General features: G+C 46.5%; 1 protein-coding gene across 2 annotated transcripts in view; it reads right to left on the bottom strand.

Moving 5' to 3' along the window:
* The window catches only part of OTOA (otoancorin), a 185,815-nt gene that overhangs the window by 17,258 nt on the left and 151,602 nt on the right, over positions 1–16,955 (bottom strand). For both annotated transcript variants that reach the window (XM_078665134.1, XM_078665135.1), the window contains 2 exons: positions 10,528–10,625; positions 3,461–3,653 (listed from right to left, as the gene is read on the bottom strand). In XM_078665134.1, coding sequence (XP_078521260.1) covers positions 3,461–3,653; positions 10,528–10,625 — 291 coding nt within the window. The remainder of the gene's footprint in view (positions 1–3,460; positions 3,654–10,527; positions 10,626–16,955) is intronic.

The following is a 16,955-nucleotide window of genomic DNA, read 5'->3' as shown; positions in this document are numbered from 1 at the left end:
CTGAGCCACTCAGAGGATAAGGGGACCCGATCCCAAGCGGAAGCAGGATAGGACGGGCTGGTGGTCTCGATATCAGAGTTGATATAGTCCGGTGGATCAGCCAGTCCTGATAGTAGCTCGTTCCATGTGTGGACACTGGGATGGTGTCTCAGGCCCATGACCCCTAATGATGCAAAGTTGTATCCTCTGCATTTGCCCACTTGGTGAGGGTTCAGGTCCAGGCCTCCACAAATGGGGCTGGGGGAGTTTCCACTTCATAGGGAGGCAACCTTTAGCGAGGATGAGGGCAAGATCCATCTCGTTCCAGCTTCCGGTTGCAAGGCATTTGAAAACACCCAAGGCTTCTGCCTCCCAGGAATCAACTCCTGAGATGCCCGTGAGGTCTTCAAGGCGTGCAAAGACATTGTTCGAAAAAGGGTGGATCTGAGGGCAGTCCAGAGCAGGTGTTGGAGACCAGCTTCCGGGAAGATGCATCTGGAGCAGTGTCCGGGGCTCCTGGGAAGATTTTAACAATTCGTTGGGGGTAGAATTAGGAACTATGTAGAATGAAAATTTTTAATAATCGATGCCAGCCATTTCTGGAGACCTTCCTAGGGTATGCTGTCACCGTAGCCCACTCTTTTTCATGGAATGGTCAACAGATCTTGTCTTCCCACTTCTCCCCATGGATAGCAGTGGGATATGGGAGTGGTCGATCAGAGTAAAGCAGCTGACCAGTCTGCGACCGCTTACCATGGTTTGTAGAGCTTGGAGGGGATGAAGACTTCCCCCATGCCTCAGTCCCTGTGTGTTTCCCGCTAAACAGGCCACGGGCCCGGGGTGGTTGGGAGTAATCAACCAGGGGGCCCCTCCAGGGCACCAGAGGCCGGTCGCAGTCGGAGGAGCCGCCACTGATCAATGAGGTTAGAACTGATATTAATGTTCTTGGACACGTGATTAGCCTATTAAGGAACTTCATTAAGCCATGGTCATTGTGTATGTATATATTTCTTACCCATAGAAGCTTCAAGTTGACAAGTGCTTGGTACCTACTTTGTGTATCTGTGTTGTGTTTTAGAAACCATCTGTCCTGTGTCGTTTCAGGACCAGCTGTTTTCCATCACTCCAGTCTGCTCACGACGTACTAGCAGACGAGCCTGTATGCGCACACAATCACTTTTAGGTGGACATTTAGGGTGGAAGGTAAGGACAGGGTGGAATTCTTGCACCTGTCCTTACTGACGTTGTTCCCTCCCTTCTTTAAAGTGCAACAGCTGTCCATATAGAGGGACTTCAATTGCTGAACACCCATGACCTCCCACCCAGCTCTAGCTTTTCTTTCATGTCTTCTTCACATACAAGTAAGAGGTAAGAGACTGTAAAGCTGATTCACATCATCTCTGAGAGATCACGCCATGGAATTACGGTAAGGTTTGCGGTGGTCTGACAGTTAGGCGCACAAAGTGTAATTAGTAATGTGGTGATTTCGGACTTTTTCTTTTCTTACCCATATACTTTTATCCATGCACAATTTGCATGTTTTGTAACTGTAATCTATTTGCGTCCTTTAAAAAGATTTCTGAACTGGACCCAGTGTATTTAGGACAATTTGAGTCCCTAGGGTAGAAAGAAAGCCATTGGAAGCCGTCAGCATTGGCATTTTGTATCGAGACCCTAAAACTCTCAGCCATGTATCCAGATTTGATGAACGAATGCATTCACCACAGGGATCCACAGTGGCGATTTATTTGATGAAGCTCAACTATTTTGTGGCAATCTCGCACTTGAAGAGGCCATTCTCCAACAATTCCTGTTGCTAGTGTCCATAGGGGGATGCTTAGATATCCATAGGTCTGCAGAATGAGTATATGCACTTTTCCACCTGAATCTGTCATCAATGGTTCGTGAGAGTTTGTGTGGGAATTCAGCTGTTAGTTCCTGTTCTTTTGAGTAGGGGTGGGCGGAATTTGCGGAATTGTGTTACGCCAATGTCCGCGAAATGGTAAAAAATCTCTGCGAACACGCAGAAATTCTGCGAACACACGGAATTGCTTGTTTGCAATGCTTTTTTACTGTTCACAATCGCTGTTTGCATGCTCGGGGAGAAATATTTCGCAAACATGCATTCTGAGAACGCGAACAAGCAAAAAATTTCACGATGTCACGTAACGCAGAATTTTGGGCAATTTCGCGTTCTCTGCGAAATGCGAAATTACCCAAATTCGACGAACGGACCGGAATTTAAAGCCCAGGCCTACTTTTGAGTGAAAATTTCCCCTGATTTCTGTCCCAGGAGATTAGCCCCGCTGATGCCGGTTCTCCAAGAGAAAGGGTGATGGTTCGTCTTTGTTTGGACAATGTCCTGGTTCATGTTACATTCCAGGCCCAGGTACTTCAGGATATCAGGTAGACAGTTAATTTTTTCCAAGCATGTGGATTCATCAACATCATCATAACTTTATTTCAATCACAAAGATCTTAAAAAGTACATAGAGAAAACAGTGGATTCATCATCAATCGGTCTTAACCTCACTTTCATTCGAGCCAGGATCTAGGGTACATCAATGCTTGTTTTGCCCCAGCTGGGGGATGGTGTTCCCGCCAACAGGTCATGTGGTCAAGCTGAGGTCTCAGCTGACATTCCTCCTGATTAATGATTAGGCTTAAGCCAGGGGGTGGCTCCTCGTGCATAGCAGTATGTGAGTGAAACCACTCCAGAACCTTCTGTTGAAGATACAGAGTAAGGAATGGAAAATTTGAGTAATGAACAATATTGGTAAGTAATCCAGCATTTTTTCCGTTCCACAGCATCATTGTGGGGGAGGGTGGCAATTTCTAAATGACTCCTAAATACATATTTACTCTGTACCCTCTGGCAATACACACACAGATATGATGTCACACAAGTCACCATATTTTACCAATTTTGGAAAATGTAAAAATCCATATGGATTTGGGGGTGTGGTGCTGGGAGCAGGAGAACTAACTTCCAGTTGTGTCTCTAAGGACAACAGGAAAGGTCAGAATTAGATTTTTGTATAGAGTAACACGCCTGAAACACAGTGTGACCCATTCTCCGCTGTTTAAAAACATAAAATTTAAAAAGTTAAAAGAACCTGGATACCAAATATTTTTTTAATGCAACATCTGTTATGAGGGATAAAACACGATACAATCCTCTACATCACCATTTATTGTGCCGTTGTTTATGAAATACAATTTGTGATTCATTTGGGGCTGTAACCCCGCCCCCCCCTTCACCCACATTTGTATTAACGAACATGAGGTAACGGCCAAATCCAGTCCTGGAGGACACTACGCACTCCGACCATCTCCATTATCTTAGGCTATTTGAAGGGGGAAGTCATCAAGACTTTATTTCCCCTCTAAACCAAATGTGTAAAGTTATACAGACCTGAAAGTACCGAGTTTATCACATATAATACGTTCATAAAGTCAAGTAACTTTTTTTACTGCTCACCATCTGAGACTGGGACTTCAGTTGCAACGGTCGTTCCTGCAGTGATCTGTGGGACTTGAACAGTTACTCTGGCGCCATCTAACGTCTGTTCAAGGCTCTGCAGCTGCATAGTACTCAAATGGAGGCGCTGTGACTTGGTAACCATAGCAGCATTTTCAGGGCCAAGATTGGAAATCTGTTCTGGGGACAGGTGCTGGAATCACCCAAAGCACAAAAAATTACTTCTGAGGTTCATACTGATAATCTACAGCTCACAATAAACAGTTGGGTTCGTAAAGTCTTAATTTTCAGAGGACAACATCATAGCATCAATGTTCGTAGAATGACTTCACAGCAGAGGTACTCTTGCACTAAAAATGTCATGTTGTTACCCTATCTTTGTCACCCCATTATAATCTGATTTAAAAGTAATTCTGCTTTGTGTTTACATTCAGCTAGGAGAACACCTGTTATGATAACAGGTTTTCTTTTAGCTGAATATAAACATAAAGCGCTGCTCAGGAAGAGTGAGGAGCAGATTTACTACTTCTGGCGCATCTCTGCTAATCAGCAGGAATGCGCCAGAAGAGTTGCGACGCATCTGCCCACCCGTGCGCCACCACTGATGCGCCGCATTTACAATGCGGCACACCTTGGCGCACGGATTGGCAGATGCGTGTCGCATCCCCCGGAGGAAAGGCGGCGCATTGCTGGAGTTGCATCGCAAGCGCAACGCAGCTTCAGCAAGGCTCGGGGTGCGCCTATCCCTAACATGCTGCGTCAATCCTAACACCTGCTTCAAGCAGGCGCAGCGTTTTGACGCAGCATGGCCTTAAAAGTGACTGAGTGAAATCTTGTAGATTTCACTCAGCCACTTTTCGGAAGCGTTCCTGCGCCCCCCCCACTGCGCAGGAACGCCCACATGTGGCGCAGGGCTTTATAATGTGACGCATCTCCCAGATGCGTCAAGTTGTAAATAGCCCGCAGCAGGGCGCTGGCTTTGCGCCGCTGCTGCATCACTAAAGTTATACAACAGCGGCGCAAATCTGGCGTAAGGGGCTTATAAATTTGCCCCTGAGTGCCTAAATGGCCCCATTTTGCCTGGGGCTCTGAAAATCCTGACTCCAAAATTGAGACATTGGGGAAGAGTGACAGAAAAGAAGTTGAGCATTGAGGGAAATGCAGAAGGCAAGATCTGTGGGAGTCAGCCCAATCTTTATCAAAGGCGATTCTAGGTACTCAGAGCTACATATGTGAAGGCATGTTTGAGAGATTTACTTTTTGTGGAACTCAATGATTCTATATAGATAGGTAGACGCCTAACACTGATAATTTGTAATCTTAAGAAACACATTTTGAAGACAGTCCACCTGGGAAGCCCGCCAAGATTTGTCAGTCTGGGGATATGATGATCAAACCTCTTTGCATTAGTTACCACATGTGCTTCAAAGGGAAGCATTTGTTTTATTGGAAAAAAGTGAGAATTTGGAGAACAGCTGCAGCTGGTATGTTGTTTCTACTGACAACATACAGTCAGACCAAGGATTGGACAAATGGTCAGAGGTCTGCAACAGGGATGATAGGTTTTGGTTTCTTTAGATGAAGTTGGCTGCAGGAAATATCAGATGTCAGTGACAATCATGGGATCGTAGAGATTTTGACTGGATAACCAGTATAGATGAGATAGCCAGGGCGGGGTCTTTCTTGAGCCAAAATGCACCAAGGGAGGATTACCCAAAGGCTGTTGTGTTTTCTTCTTGAAAATCGGCACCTCATCACTTTACACTAATAGCATACATACAATTACAACCTCGATAGGCGAGCACATAAGAGGTAGGAAAAAGAAGTATTATACAGCATATACATACGGTTTCCCTGATTTTCCAAATACTCTTAGCTGAATATTAGGAGGCTCCGCTCCCCAGTATTGTTCAGTAGACCCTACATTGGAAGAGACCCCTTGTTCCTGATTATACAAACACCTACTGATAAAGTCAGTCTCTCTCTAAACCCGGCCTAAGATCTGCAGAGCTTGGTAGGCCAGTAAGGTCTTATAACTCAGTATCTAACTTCAAGGATAGCCTGTGCAAATTAAAACAAAATTCATAATTTTCAATCAGAAAGACCAGTCACTAATGGGGAATATACTTAATGCGTCTCCTATTGTTACTTTTGCATGGAAGGTAAACAACCATTTTTATTATCGCTAACTTGACATTAGAAGACTAGATGAGCAATCATGTCAGGTGCTGGTTTTCAATTGCTCACCAAACAAAGATTCTGCCACGGCTCTGTCTTGATCATAAAGAGGGGCTGTCGGCAGCAATCACTGCACGCTATGATAATTTCTCATGTTCTATTGTGGACACAGTAACGCTTAGGGCCCAATGCCGATCTCGCTCGGATAGCTCTCCGACCGAGTCGGATCCGGAGTGTTTTCCGACGGAGCCGGACTCTTGCAGTCCGCCCGAGCAAGTACGATGCGGCCGCATGGGTTTCAAGGTGCTGAGGGGAGGGGGTAGGGGAGTGCTGCTGCTACTGGTCGAAAAGTCAGGTCTTCGGTTTGTCGTAGGTTGAGGGGAAGGGTGTTCCAGGTCTTGGTGACGGTGTGGGAGAAGGACCTGCCTCCGGACGTGGTTCTACTGATGCGGGGGACTGTGGCCAGGGCGTGGTCAGCAGAGCGAAGTTTCCTGTTGGGTACGTAGAAGGAGAGTCGACTGTTGAGGTAGGCTGGGCCGGTTTTGTGGAGTGCCTTGTGTGCGTGGTTCAGGTGTTTGAAGGAGATTCTTCTGTCGACAGGGAGCCAGTGCAGGTTCTTCAGGTGGGGGGTGATGTGGTCGTGGCGCGGGACGTCGAGGATCAGGTGTGCAGAGGCGCTCTGGATTCTTTGCAGTCTGTTGATGAGCTTGGTCGGTGCTCCGGCGTAGAGGGCGTTTCCGTAGTCGAGTCTGCTGCTGACTAGGGCCTGGGTGACTGTTTTCCTCGTGTCTGTCGGGATCCATCTGTAGATTTTGCGGAGCATGCGGCGGGTGTTGAAGCAGGTAGAGGAGACTGTGTTGACTTGTTTGGTCATGGTGAGTTTCGAGTCGAGGATGGCTCCCAGGTTGTGTGCGTGGTTGGTAGGGGCCGGGGGTGTCCCCAGTGATGCGGGCCACCAGGAGTCGTCCCATGCTGATGGGTTGGGCCCGAGGATGAGGATCTTCGTCTTGTCTGAGTTCAGCTTAAGTCGGCTTTCCTCCATCCAGTCGGCGACAGCCTTCATTCCCTGGTGGAGGTTGGATTTGGCGGTGAGGGGGTCCTTGGTGAGGGAGAGGATCAGCTGCGTGTCGTCAGTGTAGGAGATAATGTTGAGGTCGTGCTGTCGGGCGATGCGTGTGAGTGGTGCCATGTAGACGTTGAACAGCGTCAGGCTGAGGGTGGATCCCTGTGGGACGCCGCAGATGATCTCGGAGGCCTCGTACCGGAACGGGGGGAGGCGGACTCTCTGAGTTCTGCCGGAGAGGAAGGAGGTGGTCCAGTCCAGGGCCTTGTCACAGATCCCTGCGTTGTGGAGGCGCGTGCATAGTGTGCGGTGGCAGACGGTGTCGAAGGCGGCGGAGAGGTCCAGGAGGATAAGGGCTGCCATCTCGTCTTCTTTTTGTGAACAAGGGAACCCAATGGATACACTAGGACCTTGGGTAAATACGTATTATAAAGAACATAGGTCCTAGTAGAAGGAGAAAAAATGGCTTCACACAATGGTCTTATAGAATAGAATCAGTTCTATAAGTATTAATCCATATACCCAGCCGGGCATAGGATATTTATTTAAACAATTAGTAAAATGATCAGAATATATATACAAACAAGTGATAGGGCACAGTCCTGTACCTATCATCCAAAAAGAGAAAACAGAGAAGGTAGGGAAGATAAAGAGGATTAAGAAAAGAATAACAGGCAAAAGCAAGGGAGCCAATTTATGTGGCTTGTACGTAGTTGAAATATGCTCACAAGCTCACAATTACAGTAGCTACAATAGAATGTACACAATGGTTATACATGTAGGACTGTATTTAAAGTCGACGTTTCGATCCCCTGACTCCAAGTAACCTGGGATCATCATCAGGACGAATCGTATTAATTTGCCTGGTATAATTCCACCACAGTGGGCGATGGGGGACAACTGGCAAGGGTAGCCAGTTGTTGGACTCACAGCCGAGTTTAAATGGAAAGTGAGGATGATGCTGTGGGCTTCGTTTTCAAGTGCTACTGCACCTGAGGTCGAGAGCTCCAAACGATCCAGTTATAATGGACAGGATCAACGTAACGATCCGTTTTAAGGTGTTAATCTCGCAGTCGGGAGGGTCCTTGTAATTCTCGGACCGTGATAATGGAGGAAGGTGACGCGATAGTCTCTCCTTCTGTAGACGGCGCTAGATAGCGAAGTGCTGGATGGGGTGCGAACCGGTGAACCGGTATATGGATTAATACTTATAGAGCTGATTCTATTCTATAAGACCAATGTGTAATCTCGCCGTTGTCTAGCATGATCCTGATGTCGTCTGTGGTGGCAATGAGGGCGGTCTCGGTGCTGTGGTTGTTGCGGAATCCTGATTGGGTGGGGTCCAGGATGCTGTTGTCTTCGAGGTGACGGGTGAGCTGGATGTTAACTATCTTCTGGATGACCTTTGCTGGGAACGGAAGCAGGGAGATGGGCCGGAAGTTCTTGAGGTCGCTCGGATCCGCCTTGGGTTTCTTCAGTAGGGCGTTGATCTCGGCGTGCTTCCAGCTCTCAGGGAAGGTAGCAGTCTCAAAGGAGAGGTTGATTACGTTGTGCAGGTGGGGTGCGATGGAGCTGCCGGCTTTGTTGAAGACGTGGTGTGGAAGAAAGTCGGACGGGGAGCCGGAGTGGATTGTGCCCATGGTCTTGATTGTGTCCTTGATGCTCACGTTGGCCCAGGTTGTCAGGGAGTCGTGGTCGATGGGGTGCGGTGGGTCTGGTGTGACGAGGCCTGTAGGGGTCATCCGGGGGTTGAAGCTGTCATGGATGTCGGTGATCTTGCGGCAAAAGAAGGTAGCGAGTGAGTTGCACAGGGCTTGCGATGGTGGAAAGTCGTTGGAGCTGGGGTTGGAGAGTTCCTTCACGACGTTGAAGAGCTCCTTGCTGTTGTGTGCGTTGTTGTCGAGACGGTCTTTGAAGGAGGTCCTTTTGGCGGTCCTGATGTGGTGGTGGTGGTTGCGGATGGCGACTTTGTGGGCGGCACGGCTGTTCGGCGTCTTTTCGCTGTGCTATTTGTTCTCCAATTCCCGGCAAGTGCGCTTTGATGCTAGGAGTTCTGGGGTGAACCAGCTGGCTCTCCTGCTGGTGTCTCTGTTGGTTGGCTTTTTCTGGGGGGCTAGGGTGTTGGCGCAGTCGTCCAACCAGCGTCTGAGGATGCGTGCACCATCGTCAGGGTTGGTGGGGTTAGTCGGTGGGTTGAGTGCGAGGTTTGTCTGTAGTTGTTCTTCAGTGATTTTGCCCCAGCAGCGGCGGGGGATCTGTAGGGTGCGGTGGTGTGTGAGGGGTTCTTCTAGGATGCCACTGCGTCAAAACCTTATGCCTGATTGAAGGAGGCGCAATGAGTGAAGCAATGTGGTGGGAACAGGCCTGAAAATGCGTTGCTGGCAGGGCCGGACTGGCTAACGGGCAGTTGTGTGTGCTGCCGAGCAGGGGGATGATTTCGTTGATGGGGACCTGTGTGTGCAAAACGAAATTCGTTTTGCTTTTTTTATTTCAAAGCGCACGCAGGTCCCCATCAACGAAATACGCCCACACCACAGAGAAATTAGCCCCCAGCTCGGCAGCACACACAACTGCCCGGTAGCCAGTCCGGCCCTGGTTGCTGGAGTTGCGTCTGGCTTGAGCCATGACTCCAGCAATGCGTGGCTTTTGCCCCAACATATGCGTCATGATGCATCTGTCAAACCTTGCGCAATGGTGCGCCGTAATGTAAATAAGATGCTTCCATGGTGGCTCAAAGGTTTCTCAGGGTGGCGCAGGGAAAGTGACGCATCTCTACAGATGAGTCACTTTCTTGTAAATCTGCCCCTTAGTATCTAGCTTACTACAGCAACAGCAAGCACACATCCAGGAATTGCCCGTGAACAAGTCAAGATTTCATGGCAGCAGAATGACACTTTCCAGAGCACCAATGAAGCTGAACCTGGCAGTGTGCAGTCAAGTGGGGAGTTTTGCGGGTCTGTTTTCTTTCTAGATTACCCTTTAATATTGCTTAACCAAGGTGGAACTTGAAAATAAGCAACCCAGCCTGCCAGCATGCCTCAGGCATCAAGTAATGTATTCAAGAGATGCTCAATAAATCAGGATTAGGCTTCATTGGGTGTTTTCTGATTGATGTAAACAATGTTATGACCATCTTATGGCCATATAACTTGAACATGCACTTATCACAGCAGTTGCAGGTGTGCAAGACACCATACATGCATTGGTCAACAGGCAGCACTAACTATGGGGGTGGTGAAGAGATTACAAAACCTCGTAATTGTCATCGCCTCCAGCTAGCCTTTCTTCCTTTTATACACATTTGGGCTTGTTTCTTAGCTGGCATTTGGGAAAACAATATGTCCTTGGCGTTATCCTTTTTGCCAGCTTCTTAGCGCATTGACCTATAAACAGCAGAGCTTCAGGGGTTAACTAGTGGTTAACTGCTAAAAGTAACAATATACTTATGATGTTGACTTGCTGTGTCAATTTACATTTTCCTAATTTATAACTGGAACATGTACGAGGCACTATAAACTCTCTCCAATAGGTCTTTCGTAAATATTGCAAACAACTAGAACATGTACGAGGCACTATAAACTCTCTCCAATACGTCTTTCGTAAATATTGCAAACATATCTGGTACCTCAAAATTCTGCATGTCATATTTCGGGTTCCGAGACAATGTATGACAGCTTGGTTGCAGAATTATGGTCATCTTCAGGAGTCTTTTTAATCTAAGATTTTTGTGGTTTTGACGTTGCAAACTAAAATCAGGTTAAATATACTTAAATGCATGTTTACCCCGGGAGAGATCAATAGTTTTCTTCCATTACTAACAACTTACTTTGAAAACGTCCTCAGGCATTACTTGTATTGCTGATGGGTGGATGAATGGCATTAGATCTTTCCTCAAAGCTCTTACATCCTCTTTGCTCAAACCAGCTGTAGAGAAAATGTAAAGGGTGAAGTTTTCAATATTGACAGGTCTCCTTAATGGTTCATGTTCTGTGTTACTGTCTACTTATTGGTAGTCATACCACACGCGGATAAACGTAAACCAAAGACCTTAGGGGCTGTTTTAAGTACTAACTACTTGGTACAGTAGTTGGCAATCTCGCCAGCTCACATGAGAGGGGATAGTGACGCAAAACTAGAATCAACATGCATTGGCAAAACCAATACGTCTGGCTTATTAATGCACTATAAATAAAGCCTGACCTAAAAAAAAACATGTAAGTTAACGACTACCCTCCTTTCATCTGTGCCTCTTCCAGAGAACACCACCAGAAATTATCTATTTATCGAACACACAGCTTTATATTTAAGGCTCCCGATTCAGTTTTTACTGATTTTTACAGATAAATACAGACAGAAAAGCATTTATTTTCCTGTCTGTATTTATTTTTAAATGTGGATAAACACGGAAATTGGGTTGTTTTTGAGTGATTCTAAATGCTGTCAATCATGACTGCGAGGACTATAGTGTGCGGATTGACAGGCAAGGGGATTAATTTTTTTTTAGAGATTTTAGTAAAGAGCCTTAAACGGCAGTAGATTTTCACAACCTTGATACTAACATTTGCATATTTTACCACCTGAGTGTGTATATAACATTGAAACCTGTCATGCGTTCAGGCATGAGTGCACATTAACTAGTTAAATAAATGCAGAAATATGCACATTTCAGCTTCATTTTTCCACAAAACCTAAAATAAATATGGATAAATACAGGTAAAATATACAAAAAATAAATATGGATAAATACAGACGGAAATGACAAAACTATAGATACCATCAAACCGGGAGCCCTATTTACATTGTAATGTGTGTATCTTTGCAAATTCAAGCTCAGGCAGCTGGGTAAATAAACAAAATTATCATAGGTGTGTGAAGGATAAACACTTTTTTGTGGAAGCACACAACTTCTACCTAATCGAAACATGCACTCCTGGCTCCCAACATGTGGGCGGAGCCAAAGCCCCTCTCCTGGTGGTTTTCACATAATTGTCTAGTGACAGCTGCGCTGTCAAACCTGAGCATAAAACTGGTATGCTAGTAAGCTGCTAAGGATAAACAGTCACACTCATGAAAAGGGCGTTTGACTGAAACTGGAGCAAAAGGCATTCTGGGTGATGACGTTATGCAAAAGGTATTGATTGCTCCCCACAAAAAATGCAGGACTTCTATTTTGGCTCTCAAGATTACAGGGTTAAATCCAAACCTTGTCTGCTGGAAATAGGAGATGAGAAATTGTCACTGATTAATATGTTTATCTTTCAAGAAAAATATAAGTCATGCAACAAAATATTGATGCAATGCTGTTGGACCTTTGATACCACCAATGTAGTGCTTACCTGCTGGAAAAGAAATACTACGGATCCAATGAAATTGCACCAAAGATTCTGTCCAATGGTAGTCTGGCAGGTCATCATCAAATGTGATATATAGTTCAAAATAGTTACCTCAATGATTCGTTTCTTCTCTAAAGACAGAACTTGTGATGTCCAAGTGGTCATTCTTTTTTGAATGAAGCCAAAATTCAAGATAATAATCACCTAGTAAACCACATGTATATGGAGATCTACCAGCGATTAACCATTGACTGAGAACAGTAGAAGATTTGTTATTGTGTGATCAACACAAAGATTACTTAAAATCCTTTGATTCTTTGACACTCATTATCCATGAGGCCACACACACATTCACAGTATGATGGAATAGAAGCCATTTGCACATTCTCTCGTTTTCTCATGGAACCTGGAAGTCTTAGCACTTCGTCTGTCATGGGTTTATAGTACTTGTTATGGGCACATAACTTCTTCATTTGGCTTCTTCATGCATTGTGTCATAGAAGACATCCTCATGTTATTTTCTTTCTTTCCGTTTGGAAGATCCGAGCAAAGGCTCAGATGGGGGGGGGGGGCAGGGGCACAGAGTGGTGGAAGATCAAAGGCACAGATGAGAAAGGGACCAGGGGGCAGAGAGTGGTGGAAGATCAAAGGCACAGATGAGAGGGGGACCAGGGGCAGAGAGTGGTGGAAGATCAAAGGTACAGATGAGAGGGGGGCCAGGGGCAGAGAGTGGTGGAAGAGCAAAGGCACAGATGAGAGGGGGACCAGGGGGCAGAGAGTGGTGGAAGATCAAAGGCACAGATTAGAGGAGCGCCAGGGGCAGCGAGTGGTGGAAGATCAAAGGCAAAGATGAGAGAGGGACCAGGGGCAGAGAGCGGTGGAAGTTCAAAGGCACAGATGAGAAAGGGACCAGGGGGCAGAGAGTGGTGGAAGATCAAAGGCACAGATGAGAGGGGGGCCAGGGCAGAGAGTGGTAGAAGAGTAAAGGCACAGATGAGAGGGGGCAAGGGACAGAGAGTGGTGGAAGAGCAAAGGCACAGATGAGAGGGGGCGGGGGCAGAGAGTGGTGGAAGATCAAAGGCACAGATGAGAAAGGGACCAGGGGCAGAGAGTGGTGAAAGATCAAAGGCAAAGATAAGAGAGGGACCAGGGGCAGAGAGTGGTGGAAGATCAAAGGTACAGATGAGATGGGGGCCAGGGGCAGAGAGTGGTGGAAGAGCAAAGGCACAGATGAGAGGGGGGCCAGGGGCAGAGAGTGGTGGAAGACCAAAGGCACAGATGAGAAAGGGACCAGGGGGAAGAGCGTGGTGGAAGATCAAAGGTACAGATGAGAATGGGACCAGGGGGGTGAGAGTGGTGGAAGATCAAAGGCACAGATGAGAGGGGGGGGCAGGGGCAGAGAGTGGTGGAAGAGCAAAGGCACAGATGAGAGGGGGGCGGGGGCAGAGAGTGGTGGAAGTTCAAAGGCACAGATGAGAAAGGGACCAGGGGGCAGTGAGTGGTGGAAGATCAAAGGCACAGATGAGAAAGGAACCAGGGGGCAGAGAGTGGTGGAATATCAAAGGCACAGATGAGAGGGGGCCAGGGGCAGAGAGTGGTGGAAGAGCAAAGGCACAGATGAGAGGGGGGGCGGGGGCAGAGAGTGGTGGAAGATCAAATGTACTGATGCGAGAGGGACCAGGGGGCAGAGAGTGGCAGAAGATCAAAGGCACAAATGAGAAAAGGACCAGGGGGCACAGAGTGGTAAAAAGATCAAAGGCAAAGATGAGAGAGGGTCCAGGGGCAGAAAGTGGTGGAAGAGCAAATGCACAGATGAGAAAAGGACTAGGGGCAGAGAGTGGTGGAAGATCAAAGGCACAGATGAGAGGGGGGCCAGGGGCAGAGAGTGGTGGAAGAGCAAAGGCACAGATGAGAGGGGGGCGGGGGCAGAGAGTGGTGGAATATCAAAGGTACAAATGCGAGAGGGATCAGGGGTCAGAGAGTGGTGGAATATCAAAGGTACTGATGCGAGAGGGATCAGGGGTCAGAGAGTGGGGGAGATCAAAGGCACAGATGATAGAAGGACCAGGGGAAGAGAGTGGGGGGAGTTCAAAGGTACGGAGGAGAGGGGGGCTGGGGGCAGAGAGTGGTGGGAGAGCAAAGGCACAGATGAGAGGAGGACCAGAGGCAGAGAGGGGTGGAAGGTCAAAGGCACAGATAAGGGAGGGATCAGGGGCAGAGAGTGATGGGAGAGCAACAGCACAGATGAGAGGGGGCCAGGGACAGAGAGGGGTGGGAGAGCGAAGGCACAGATGAGAGGGGGGCCAGGGGCAGAGAGTGGTGGGAGTGCAAAGGCACAGATTCGAGGGGGGCCAAGCATCATTAATGAGCTACCAGAGAATCCCTGGCCCTTTACCTCACTCCCACAGGTTTCTACCAACAGTCACAGTTTTTCCGTTTTCTTTTCCTCCGTTTTTCCCCTCTGTTTTTTGCCTCCCTCATTCTGGGTCAAAGTCTGATGAGGAAAAATAAGTCCTCAACAATGAGTGCCTGTGAGCCCCACTTGCAATCACCGGCTCGAATTAAACACTGGTGACATTCTCTGATTTCAAAGCAGTAGTAGAAACTGGTTTGCAGACCAAGAATAATTTTGTTCCAAAACTGATGGATGAGCCTGCTGGGGTGCAAAAATGTCCCTTTAGTAGAATTCCCAGAATGGTGACCCCATTGGAAATCCTACTAAATGACTGCAAATGCAGGGACGGAGGTCTGCGTGAACGACCCACCCTTGATCCACTCACATCCACAGGATGCCAACTTTTTATTGCAGCACCTGTTCCTAAAACATATAGGACACCAGTGCAAAATGTTAATAAGCTTAAATAAGGGCAGACAAATGGTATCTGTTAACAAATTCAATGATACAAACAATGGCAAAAAAGCTATTTTGGAACTCAAAGCATTTGGAGTTTTGTAGAAGAGTATCAACTCTTTATATTTTAATCAGACGGTATAGTGATAGGCAACCACAAATACTGGGCAAGAATGGGGCAGTATTAATGATATCTGTATAGCATGTTTTGTGTGGATTTTAGCCAACAGCAATTTGTATGATAGGGCATTTTAACTGTCACGTGTACTAGTAGGACAAAACTACAAGTCTCAGCATGCAATCTGAAATTAACTGAAAAGTCACAACTACTGAAAATACCATATGACGTGGACATTTAGGAGTCCTGGCCGTTTGTTCTAATCAACACACTGAGTTTTGTAAACTGAAATCACTACTCAAAATGCTTGATTTCACTTCATTGTGAGGGAGAACCCATACACTAGTCCTTCTCAGAGCAGCAGGACCATATCTGTCCATGGCCTGCAAATTGCAATTGGCTTAACCGCTGCTATCGCTCCCCTTCTCTGTCTGACCTCAGCATTTTAATTAATTCCCAACACCCTTCCATGTCATATTAAGCCGGTGCAAGTGCATCCCTTCTATGTTTCAGTCATGGATTTTGAGAATGGTGGATTTAACTCAGTTTAGTCGAAATCATGGGAAGGTCCTAAAGGCCTGTCACAAGGAAAAGACTAGTGTAATCATTTCAATAGGTTTTGGCACAGAGAAAGACATGGTTGACATAATAAAATTGTATCCATCATTCCATCACTGGATTTGAATCTGCTAATTTGGGCCGAAGACCTGATTCCAGAACTCAAGTGGTTCTATACATAAAGCAAATATGAGTGGAGGGAGTGGGCATCCCTGTCACATCTTCTCCAAGTCAACTCTAAGGAAAGCACACCATTTACCCAAATGGTTGCAGTCAGACTGCGGTGCAGTAGGTCCGCCTATTTTTGGAAGTCAGAACTGAATCTAAAACACCTCAATACATGGGACAGGTAGGACCAATCAATCAAGTCAAATGCATTTCTGGTGTCTAGCGGAATATGACTCCTTACTATGCGAGTCATTACATCGTGTGGCAATACAACACGGTCGTTGCAACAACCGCGTTGTTACCACGCAATGCTATTAATACACAAGTAATTTCATTGACTTGCAGTAGATGGCCCGCTGACATTAGAAATATATAATTTACTATTCCAACTCTAGCCTACACAACAGTAGGGAAGGTGTTGGAATAGTAAACTATATGTTAGCGCGCCAGCTACTATAAGTCAATGTAATGACTTGCGTAGTAATGGCCTTGCGTGCTAACAAGGCCGTTGTTGTAATGACCGTGTTGTAATGACATCGCGGTGTAATCACTGCGATGTAAAGGTTGTTTTACGTCTAGGGAGAGAATTGGAAGTGGTTCCTTCAAGGTGCCTGATTTATCAAGCTAGTTGTGGAGTAGTCGGCGATTCAGTCAGGTAGACCAATCTGGCCTGAATCCAGACTGATTTGTGTGGCTGAGGGTTGTTAAGAGCCCCAGCAGTCTCGTTGTTAGTATCTTAGCAAGGATTTTAGTCTCTAGGTTGAGGAGTGAGATCGAGGAGCACTCCTCTTTAGGTTTACCCTCTTTGTGGATGGCAGTGATAACCATGTGTTTGAGGTCATTCTGTAGCTTCTCCACTGCCTGGGCTTATATGAACATATTGAGCAGCTCGTAGCTCAGTTGTGATGCCAGCTGTTTTGACAGCTCCACTGGAGTCCTTTTGGTCAGGAGTTTTGCTGCTTTGAAGTCGTTAAATATGTTCGGTCACTTCTTCTAACGCAATTACTTCTTCAAGCAAACAAATTCTACACTTTTAAGAACTACAGCCCTAATAATGTCTGCATCCTACAATTTGAATATTTGTATTTGGATCTCCATTACAGAATGATACGACATGAGAGAATTGTGCAGTGTACTCATTCAGAGAAACGTCAAGGTTATTGGCAGATACAGAAAAATGTCACATCTGACTATGGAGTTGAATGTTAACTAATGTATGCATTCCC

This window comes from Lissotriton helveticus, chromosome 10, assembly GCF_964261635.1.
Source record: "Lissotriton helveticus chromosome 10, aLisHel1.1, whole genome shotgun sequence".
Lineage (NCBI taxonomy): Eukaryota > Metazoa > Chordata > Amphibia > Caudata > Salamandridae > Lissotriton > Lissotriton helveticus.
Note: the sequence above shows the minus strand (reverse complement) of the source record. Positions and strands in the feature narration are given on the sequence as shown.